The 11,489-nt window shown below is 49.7% G+C and overlaps 1 protein-coding gene across 1 annotated transcript; it reads right to left on the bottom strand.

Annotated features, from left to right (window-relative positions):
• Nucleotides 1-4,981: 4,981 nt before the first annotated feature.
• LOC119435660 (uncharacterized) lies at nt 4,982-8,829 on the bottom strand. The gene is made up of 2 exons (XM_037702401.2): nt 7,315-8,829; nt 4,982-5,961 (listed from the first exon to the last, which is right to left on the bottom strand). The coding sequence occupies exons 1-2, from the start codon at nt 8,593-8,595 to the stop codon at nt 5,212-5,214; spliced, it is 2,031 nt and encodes a 676-aa protein (XP_037558329.2). The 5' UTR covers nt 8,596-8,829; the 3' UTR covers nt 4,982-5,211.
• Between the last annotated feature and the right edge of the window lie 2,660 nt (nt 8,830-11,489).

Here is an 11,489-nt window from a genome sequence, read left to right as displayed (position 1 = left end):
CATGGCTGCCTCACCGCTCACTCACGCACTCACGAAAAAAAAAAAAACAGCGTGGCTACGCGAAAATAGAACTGATAACAGCCGAAGAATACGCTGTCTGATTACTTGTACTGATATTCTGCTCTCAAAATATAAGCAAGTAGCCCTGGCTAACAAAGAGCGCGTCACGTTGAAAGAGATAGGTAGAAAATATTTGCGCACAGTGCGAAAATAGACAGGCCATAGATTTAAGGAGGGATGCGTCTTCAACGTAGCGCTGCTGTCGATCGCTGGTGACGTAGCGGAAGTGTCGCGAAGAGGCTCTTGGCCACGCGCTCGCGTGGTCCGCAAACTTTTGTGGTTGACTGTACAACTACGTTCAAAGGTTCGTTCGCTGATGCCCCGACTGCCAGCGCCGAAAATCTTCACTCCAACTCTCGCCAGCTGGTCTGCAGCCTCTACCCTGCCCTACCCGGCCGTTCGGGTGCGTTGTCATCAATTTGCATGGGCCATTTCCCTTGACGTCGGCTGGTAACCGCTGGGCCATTGTGGTAGTAAATCATCTTACACGATACGCCGAAACCGCCGCTCTCCCAGCAGCTACGGCGCGCGACGTTGCCTCATTCCTAGTTCGCCGATTCATCCTGCGGCATGGTCCACCTCAAGAACTGCTCAGCGACCGCGGACGCGTCTTCCTGTCGGAAGTAGTTGAAAAAAAATTAAATTATGGGGTTTTACGTGCCAAAACCAGTTCTGATTATGAGGCACGCCGTAGTGGGGGACTCCGGAAATTTGGACCACCTGGGGTTCTTTAACGTGCACCTAAATCTAAGTACACGGGTGTTTTCGCATTTCGCCCCCATCGAAATGCGGCCGCCGTGGCCGGGATTCGATCCCGCGACCTCGTGCTCAGCAGCCCAACACTATAGCCACTGAGCAACCACGGCGGGTCGGAAGTAGTTGAAGCGATTCTCAAGGAGTGCCACGTTATTCATCGTACGACTATGGCGTACCACCCTCAAACGAATGGCCGCACCGAACGCTTCAACCGTACACTCGGCGACATGCTTTCAATGTACGTCACCTCCGACCACACGAACTGGGACGCCATTCTGCCCTTGGTGAGCTACGCGTATAATACCCTACGCAGAGCACCACTGGATTTTCACCCTATTTCTTACTGTATGGTCGACACCCTTCGCACACCATCGACACCATTCTACCATGCCGGCCGGATGCATCCGAGTGTGTGCCTATTTCTGCCACGGTCAGGCATGCAGAAGAGTGCCGCGACCTAGCACGGGCCTTCCGATGATCAAGAGCGCCAGAGGAGCACTCGCGGGGACGCCACTTCCATGGTCACCTTCGATCCGGGAGCGCTCGTGTGGCTCTGACCCTTTCACTGCCCCTGGCCTCTCATCTAAACTGGTCCCGAAGTATGAATGCCCTTATCGTGTTCTCGAACGCGCATCGCCTGTGAACTACGTCACAGAACCAGTTGAGCCATCTTCAGACATGCGCCGCCGTGGACGAGACATTGTCCATGTCGACCATCTAAAGCGTTACTTCGACCCGCTTATCGCGACGAGCTGTTAGGTCGCCGGACGGCTCCCTTATCGCTCCCGGGAGTGATTGTAGCGAAGAGAGACGCTAGTGGACTCAGCGCTACTAAAGCCCCTATATTTATAAAAGTAGCGCCATCCACTTCCCTCCTCCTCCGGTCTACTATCGCGCTCGGCGCGACCAGCGCGATCGAGGCGCGATATCGACAGTGGCGCCGCCTGCGTCGGGCCTGCCGTGGCAGACGACAGCTAACACGCTACCAGAGGAAATCCGAGGAAAACTTCGATCGCGCCCTCCGGAGACGTTTTTGAGGCGCGATTTTGCTTCGTCAGTCAGTAACTGGTCTTAATAATGCCGTTTTGGAAGTAGCAACGCGACGATGCGAGACGGCGCAAATATCAAGTCTGCAGCAAGCGTTTGTGCACGCCGGATGGTAAACAAAAAAAGCCTTTTGCCCTCGCCTTGTCGGTTGCGGCAACTTAAGGCGCAGCAGCATGCCATCACAACGAAGTTTTTGTCCATAACACGTTTGATCCGTTTGTGCGTACAGCACTTTCGTCGCACAGGCCCGAGAATGGCAGTCGGAGCGGGCTGGAAAGAAAAAAATATACAAAAGCGCGACGCGAACTTCCACGTGACACGGATTGGCCAATGGGGGACCGGAGGAGGCTGGGGCGACAGGAGGCGGCTAAGAGAGGGCGAGGAGTAAGCGCCGGGGTGAGCGCGGTGGCGGCAAGATCTAAGAATGGCGCTACTTTTATAAATATAGGGGTTTTAAGCGCTACTGGGTCGAGCGCTCTCGCTCAGCAACGGCTCTCGTGCTTGGAAGCTGTGACTGCCCTGCCCGTCGACGTTGCGCTGCTCCGAGCTCTTCCAAATAAACATCTTTAGCAATATATATATATATATATATATATACACATCACGAGCTGGTCACACGCAACTTGACAATCATGTCTGCTATGACGGTGCACATATTTTGTGTCTTATAAAAGGTCGAGTACAATACATGCATTTCATTGACAGTATTTGGGCCAGTAAAGGAGTGGTGCATCAAAACACCACAAGGAATTACGTGCGTGCATCGTTTTGGAGTCATTGCTCTTGAAATTTGATAAAACTATCAATCTATCAGCTGTCAATCAACTAGATAGACAGCCGTGATCTGAAACCATACACGTCTTTTTTTTCTTTAGCCTTGGCTGTACAGGACGACAAGGACTGAACAGAACCTATCACCCAACAAACACGCACTCAAGCCCTTCAATACAAATATTTCACCGGCAGCAGGTGGGCTGCCGTTGTGCCTGGTGGTCCTTCGGGACAAAGGATGCCTCACCGACAGGCGTGCAGCTGTGGAGTGCTGTTCACGCTTCATCGTTTCTCGAGGCCGGGGAGCGTCACCGTCACCCGTGACTAGTGGAGGATCAATTAGACCCGGGCTGCAATGAGAAATCGGCCTCGTGCGTCGCTAAAATGGCAACGTCACTCTTGGTGTGTTTCTGTGAAGCAGCGGCACCCACCCGGACTACGACGGGGCTCGGCGGTAGCTTCCGCGAAAGCCAGTCTCCTGATTGACAAGCTGACCACCACAGCGAGGTCACTAATTCTTCCAAGGGGCCAACGTCAGGCATTTCCGTGGGAGCATGCAGCTTCGACGTTTGGTTCCCAAGGTGCTACCCGTTGCCTGGTATGCGGAGGCGATTGAGCAACATTGGACGCGGAGCCCGCCGGAACGGCTCCATACGATGGGCGGGATTTTGCGAACGGTCGACGACTGTGAATGGCCCAGAAGAACCACAGTGAAATCCCTCGACGAGTGAAAAAGGGAAATGACCTGATAAACAGCGGGGCTTGAGTGTTGTGGAGAGGGTCGGAGATGTAAACGCTCGGACATGCAAAGACGTTAGCATGTAGACGACTTCGTGTAAAATACAACGTACAGTTGTACATAAATCCCTTTTCTGATCTCTCTGGGCCTCTCCTTCTCCCGGTACGTGACCCGCCACCAGACATGGAACCTTCGTAGCCGCTCGGACCCTCCTCGAATCTCGCAACACCGTTATGACGAATGAGTCGAGCGACACTGCACTTATGGCAATTCACTGAGGCTTGCACAGAACTAGTTTACTTATGTGAAATGAATATCTGCTCAGAAAATGGAGTGAAATACTTTTGCCTACCTGTTGTCATTAAGAAACATGAAAAACATGGAAATCCCGGTGTCAGAACACCATATAGCCGCACAAGGCATGTGGTGCCCCGATTTAGCCATCTTCGTCTAATGCTTGGTTGACCTGGCTTCCTGCGTCTTCCGTTCCTTGCACGCCAGATCAAGCATCTCTTATCTTTCCCATCTTCATATTTGGCACTACCGAAGCAGATGACCGAGAGCGATCCTACTTGATATCGCTGAGCGTGTGGCCAGGGGAGCGGAGGCAAGCTCGACGGACGCACTAAGTCAACCACTTGGGAACGCAAACATACATATCTACATTACTTCGTTCCACCAGCTTGCACGATGCCCAGCAACCGCAAGGAGCACGCATATTGCATGAAACCAACTAGATTCGCCTTCCGGGGGTTTGCTAGACTCTGTACTCGTCGCAGACAGCATTGGAGACAGGGGCCCGCGCGGCCGCAAGCAACCGCGCCAAGTGCAGCCACCACCCGTGTAGATTTCATGCTAACTATAAAACCTTTATCGCCTCTTCACCCTTCAATGTCATACTTTGGGTACGACATTTTGCTTCCGATCAGTTTTGACAGCTCAGCCTGTTCGTGCTGATCAACAGAGTTTAATACTATGTCGTTGCTTTGTGCGCTCGTTTCTTTGAAGAGTTTGCCTTGTTTCTCTGGATGCCTTAACTGTTTGGTGGCCTCCATAAAACAGGGAGGCACCTGGTTTCTCCGTTATGTCAAATCGCCAGGAAATATTTTCGCGTGAACTGCTTTGAATGTTCATTTTTCCCGTACTTGTGCTGCAACTTTCGGTGTGGAATTACCAGCGCCCACTTCCGAACGCATACAAATGCCATACTTGTCTAATAAAGGGAGAATTTTTCGCATTGGTTATTTTTTTTAATGGTTTCTCAGTGGTCGGTCGAAAATATATATGTTTAAAAACAAGTCTACACTGTAATAACGACAATGAAAATTAGCGGTAACCTGGTTGTGACGTCAGCGGCGACGCTGTTCCGACACAAAGGAGCTGGCAATCTCCCGCAACAAGATGGCAGTCGCTACATTAACACGTGCATATGTATGCTTGAGAGAGCAGAAGGAACAAAAGTAGTCTTGTAGAACCACGCAGATTGAAAGATCAAGTTTGTGTCTATAGCAATGATGCATCAGAAAACATACGAAAAAATTTATTCAATGAAAACAATCGGGTTATCTGCAATAGACATGTTGTACATCACTGTAAAGGCGAAAAGGCAGCCTTCGCAATGTCTTTTGCAGCTAATTATAGGCTGTAAATGCGTCGGCTTAATAGATATATGCTTATAGAAAAACGTCCAGGTGATACAGTACAGTATAAAAAGAAGTAATAAAAAGGTCTCGAAGAGGAACCGGCAAACATGCAAATTCTTGCAAATGTCTGCGAATTATCAGTTTGCTAGAGCTCAGCCACTGTACCGGTGAAAAAAAATCGCAGGAACCAACTCACTAAACGTCAGAGCCGCTGGCACCCGAACTAGCGGACGTTTCGACTCCCATGGTGCTGAACACGTCGTCACGCATAGAGAGAACAAGGTTCTGAAAATGCGCTCGTCCAATAGCGCTCAAAGTAAAGTCGCGCCGGCCACTGAACTCAGAAATCAGGGCGTAGAACTGCGTCCTCGTCGCCATGCGAGCCAAGCGGATGCGTTTGTTAGCCGTACGCGGTGAGAAATCGCCGGTCCGCTGAAACAGGTCCAGAGGTGCCTCGCAAGTGTTGAGCAAGTCAACAACAGCGGCACCCTCGGGACACATTCCGTCCCTCAGGATGACGTCCGTGACCCAGGCGAGTAGCATCGCGTTCCTGTGGATGCACTGCAAAAGTTCGAAGTCATGTACGGCCAACTCATCGCGCTCCTGGCCATGGTACATCTTCACAACCGACACGGACTGGTTGAACTCGAGACCATTGATCAGGTACTTCTTGAAAGGCTCGTAATCACCGACGTTGCTCCAGTAGAATTCGAGGCGATTCAGGCTGCGATTTTGGCGAAGCATGTCGGCAAAGGTGCGCTGGACGTTTTCGCTGAAGTCCCAGCGCTCGGTAGTTAGGAGAATCACGCTCCTGGACTCAGCTAGGGCCTTGAGGATCTGGATGGACGCGTTCGCCTTGGTGCGGCAGCGCAGTCTGACAACCGTGAGTGAGTCTGCTTTCCGAATAAGGTTCGCCAGGAACTGACCGCCCAGGCTGCTCAGTACCTGCATGTAGAGAATGCATGAATAATTTGCGATCGAAAAGTGACTATAGTCAGTCGACAAGCCTTCGTCAGTGAGAGGAGTCTCTTGCATCATCAATTCGTCGCTAACCACCGTTGAGCGCTCGAAACAAGTCCCGTACGTCTGTCAGATACAGGGAGACAAGATGTCTCATTCCTTGTTAGTGAACACTAGGTAGCTTTGCCAGGGATAACTGGGACAAGTGGCGCAGGCGCAAAGAAACTCGCTGGACAAACGTGCAGAAGCCTCAAGGATGATTGCAGAGCGGAGTGCCACAGGCGAGGCATTGTCCGTTCGTGTAACAGCTCATTCGTATCAAAGAACGCAGAACATCAGAGTTCTCATTGCATTATACCGAAGTATTTATTGATATCTGCCTCAATCGCGATCTCGAACAGTTGAAGCTGGAAAATTCAAACGCGTGTAGCATTTCGAATTTCAATTGAATGCTAAGTAGTTGTTTTAGGAATGCTTAGGTGGAGGCAGGCTTGATAAATTGCGACCTGTTATAGAATATATGAACATCTGAGGTGATCGTGATGTTCAGCTCACGTTTATTTCCAGCACCACGATATTTTCTCACAAGCCATAAAACCACACGAGAGGATTTTAGATTAAGCTCATTGCATTTTGGAGCATTCGTGCGCGAAGAACCTAAACACAGGCGTTTCATTTGTTCGAAATTACAGGCAGCTGGCCCTAGTAAAAGCCCCACTCTACTGAAAGCTGAATACATCTGCATTTGACGTTTTCGCAGAGCACGCAAGATATGTCCTGCATATAAAAAAAGGATAGTTTGCATGTAATCGTGTCTTTGAATATGCGTATATATAAACTGCGTTTACTATTTCACTATGCCAAACATGAATGAAAGTTTCCAGCACATTCAGTCTATAATTAAAGCAATGTCTGAACGTAGACAATGGTTAGCCTTCAGCACTGAACAGTACAATAAATAATATCGCACGAGTATGTTCATTTTACCGAACACTGAACTATCCTTAAGCGCAGTCGTAAAACAGTTAACGCAGGGCGAAAAGTGAGAAATGCCGTATGTTTGCCCTCCCGTTCTTTCCACCCTGAACTAAATATTGCACATCAATTTGCTGAAATACCCGAGAATCCTAGAAATGGAAACAGTCGGCGATACTGCACATCAAAGTGCAATGTGCGTACCACTGAGGAACGCGGACAGACGCAACTAGCCGACTGAACGTTGCCCGTCTTCTGTACGCCTACTAGTTACGCATGTCCACGTGCCTCAGTGTGGCGTGCTCTGTCATGAAGCCCATATATCTACCCTCGAGAATTACATTACGGAACACAGTAACTTACTCGAGGAGAGTTGATGCAGAGTGTCTTCAAGGTCTTCACCGTGCTCCTCATGGCATGGAGAACAGGCTCAACTTCTGTATCTTCGCCGTAGGAGAGGGAAACGTTGACAAACTTTATGTTCGTTTGCAGAGCATCCCGCAAGGGCTCCACAAGGCAGTCGTTGTAGACTAGCGTGATCTTGTCACAGACGCCGACATCAACTATTTTCCTGAACAGCTCGCACAGCTCAAGATCCTTGCCAACCGGAGCTCCCACGTTGAGTTCTTCGAATTGGCCGAATTCCGCGCATCTTCTGACAGCCATCACAAAGGGCAGGACGTCTAAGCACGCGAGCTCGCAGTCATCCAAATGGAGCTGTCTCAACGTCTTGCTCATTGCGAGCCCGTCGGCAAGCCGATTCGCCGGCAGAGGCGCAAGCGCCGATCCCGAAAGCACGAGAACGCGCAGCGAACTGTTGCCGACGATTCTTTGCATGTCGTTGAGAGCGCCGGCAACGTGCCCAAATTGTCTGGCGTTGAGGCAAGCCTTCAAGCGCTTGCAAGATGCCTGCTTTTCCAGGAAGTCTGCTAGCGCACACAGTATTTTCGCGTCGTTGATCATCGGCTCCAGCGTTAGTTCTCTAATCGAAGAGTTATCGAGGAGTCCCTGCAGCAGGCTCAACAAGCCGTGGTCGACGTGCACGTACAGCCTCGAGATAGTGCGCGACTGGCCGATTAGACTCAGGGCTTCGTTGAACACGGACTCGGGTTCTTTGGCGCTTATCTTCACACGGAAGTCCTCCAGTTTCTTGTGCTCGACCACCCTGGCGACGAGCTCGGCGAACGCGAGCGCGCTCATCTCTACGTCGATGAGGATGAGGGCAACGAGCAATGCGTTTCGTTCCACGAGACGGGCCAGGATAGCAACGTCATCGTCGATCAGGTGAACCGTAGCGAGTCCCAGTTCTCTCAGTCGAGACAGGTGGTCTAGAGCACTCGCTCTTGGCTCCGCCTTTGCGAGGGCACGTCCTTTGAATGGATCATTGCCGTGTATCTCGCACTTTTGTAAGAATTCCGTAAGCTTTAGGAGAGACATGAACAGTGACTCGTGCCTAGGTGCCAGGACGGGAATAGACAGGACGACTCCAGAGATGCAGCGATGTTGTCGCAGGAGCCACAGAGACAGGCAAAGAAACTTGACGTCTGCATTCGCCTCCAAGTCTTCAGGGTCGATGTTCAATGTTCGAAAGTGAAGTGTCCCCTTCTGCAGCTGGATCACCTCGATGCCGCGGTTGTTGAACATGGCATTCCACTCTCGCTGACGATTGACGGCCCAGCACGAAGACTTGTCACTGAATGTGCAGGTGGCGCTGAGACAGGTGGTCCCGTCGTTGCAGAATTCCTCGTCGGCGGCATTGAAGATGGCGAGGACATTATCCACGCTGACGAAAACACGGGCATCCGCTTTAACGAGGGTTTTGGCGAATCCGGCAAGAGTGGCGCCCTGGTCCTTCTGTTAAAGGAAGGAGGTGGGAAACACGCAATGAGCATCAGACATGCGCGAGTAATCCGACAGCTTTAATAGGTCTGTACCAAAGCCCTAGTTATAAAAAAAATATAAGAAACCCTAAGGGTAAATAAAAGTTCTATCACACGCATAGTAACTAAAAGCGTGTACCTAAATTGTTGAGGCACGATGGGAGTCAGTATAGCTGGCTCATTCTCAATCGGTCTCGACCAAGAACCTAGATAACAGCGACACGGCCAGTGGCTAGCCTGGTAATGTAAGAACTATTTACAAACAAGCGTGGTCATGCGGATAAATTCAGTGCACCACCCGCGCCCCCGTAGAGTACAGGCTTGAAAACTTGTAAAGCATGCATGCGCTGTACAACATTCCCTCATAGGAACAACCATCTATAGGCACTCGCAAAACAGCGACCAGAGTGAGTGCAGCACAACCTTCCTCGATACGCCCAGCCTTTGCGAAGTGTTTACAGATCACTTCACGTTAGCGAAGCAACCTCCGCGCAATCAGTGCCGACGGTTTGAAAGGAGCACGTAACAAACGATCAGCCTAGATTGGAAGTTCGTGCCGTTCTACAGCAGATAAGCATTGCTAAGTACCACCGGAATTTTGAACGGACTCGCAGAACTTCGTGAGCGAAGCACGGAGCCCTTGATATCATACCGCCTTATTCTCGACTCGGAATTCTTCCTTCGCATGGGGTTGAGCACTTCGCTGCCCCTGGAGTAAAGGGGGCTATGCTTCTCAAGAAGTGCCGCGGAGCGTTAATGGAAGGTAGTCACCACTTCCGCCGAAGGGCGGCGCTGCCATTCGCATTTCCATCCATCCCAGTGTTCATATATTTGAACAGGAATAATTAATCGGAGGAAAAGAACTATAAAGCTTACCAGCAAGTACGCGACCGGTATAGTAAATAACATGGCAACAAAGAACGTCAAGCGCAAAGTCAGAGGCTGAGACAATCTCATGGGTGGCGGCAATGGAAAAGAAACCTACGAGTAACTATTTAAGGAGAAAATGACATCAGGAAAGAAACAATTTACAATAACTCAAAGGGAAGCTGCTTTTCGAAGCGAGATCAGGATGCTTTAGAACGCGCATTTATAAAGCGAGGTACAATAAAGGAAAAGCATGTCCTGGCTGCGGTAAAGCTAGGGAAACGATGGAGCATGTTCTATTAGAATGTGAATATGTCTGACCAGAGGTCGATTTAGGCAGCTCTGGCCTCCTTGAATCGCTTTGGTTCAGCGACAGCAGGGGGAAAGTAAACATGTCCCCAATAGAGATTAGCAAGAGGCGATTGGTGGAAGTAGGGAAACGACAAACGCATGAAACAAAGTTCCCAATAATGTTTCAGGAAGTTTGGAGTGAGAATTCGTGTATTTTTTTTTTGAGTATGACATGTAGGACATTAGGCAATACAATAGCTTGGTGGCGCAACCCACTGCCCCGTTCCAAAAATGACGCTGCTAGCATCCATCCATCCAGCGAGTCGAGATGGAGTCAAGAGGCGTTCCAGGATACGGGGATAGCGACATGGATTTCAATAAAGTTTCTCACACTTCGGCCCTTTGTATTTGTGATCACTCAACCTGAATTTCGTGGGCCTTTCCTGTATGCAATGAAATTAATCTATTGAGTGTTCCCATTACATTTAAAAAAAAACCGTCCAGGTTTCGCCAAACATGTCTTTAAACGAATTGAAACGGTTTGTAGACCTGCATGCAAGTCTTAATGACAACTTTCTTATCGTACAAGCTCTGGCGTGCACTATCTGAATATCGACAACAGTCATAAACGACTATTTCTGTCGAATCGTCGTTTATGAACCCACCTAACATGGTTTTCGCAAATTCTGAGATTCCGCAAAACAAGGCCATGGTACCAAATATGGCCTATGAAGAATGAACAGGCTCACTGTACAAACGTACAGACTGACGAAATAAAACTGGCCCCGCAGGTGGGGTACGAACCCCAAGTCATCGCGTGTGTTCGTGCCCCACCTGTGGCCAGTTGGTCATCCTTCACTTCCATTAATTTATGATTTCCTTCATAAATACGCACACGTAATTACCCCTACACTGTCCTTGGCGTCTGTTGGCTTATGATATGAATAATAAAGATTGAGCCCTCCGGTATCCTTTCTCCTCCCTCATGTTAACTATTGTAAGAGTAATATTACTTTGTGAGAAATGAATCGCGAAGGTATCATGCGCTCTTTTTCTAAGATCGCTTTAATGATGCATTCAATTCTGCCACAGCCGTTCAAGTGTCTGAATGAGTCGGAAGAAATAAGACTGGCCGTGCTTACCGCGAGACGACCGATCGCGGTAAGCACGGCCAGTCAGTTGCGCGTCACGCGGCTCAAGGTCGCATTCATCCTATGCGTAGCATTTTGTGGAAAGCGAGAAATCTCGGCGTGATGTTCAGGAAACATTGTGCACGAGATACGCATAATCACAAACAATCCCATAAATAGGTGTAGTGGTATGTTACGCGTCTATTAGACAATTTTAAAGAAAAATGAAATTCTGGGGTGTGCCTGCCATAAGCAGGTTTTGGTTAGGGCCACGCCGTAGCGGGGGTACCGGAATAATGCCGACCACCGTACAGCCAATGAACGACCTTTTTTTCGCATTCAGCCACCATCAGAATGCGACCGCCGCGAC

This window comes from Dermacentor silvarum, unplaced genomic scaffold (genome assembly GCF_013339745.2).
Source record: "Dermacentor silvarum isolate Dsil-2018 unplaced genomic scaffold, BIME_Dsil_1.4 Seq814, whole genome shotgun sequence".
Taxonomy (NCBI): Eukaryota; Metazoa; Arthropoda; class Arachnida; order Ixodida; family Ixodidae; genus Dermacentor; species Dermacentor silvarum.
The sequence above is the reverse complement of the archived record's forward strand: the minus strand, read 5'-3'. Positions and strand labels throughout refer to the sequence as shown.

Excerpts from the sequence above, each read along its gene's own strand:
- LOC119435660 (XM_037702401.2), bottom strand. The coding sequence starts at position 8,595 with ATGTTCAACAACCGCGGCATCGAGGTGATCCAGCTGCAGAAGGGGACA. Across the intron at positions 5,962-7,314 it reads TCTGCATCAACTCTCCTCGA|GTACTGAGCAGCCTGGGCGG; the intron begins GTAAGTTACTGT and ends CTCTACATGCAG.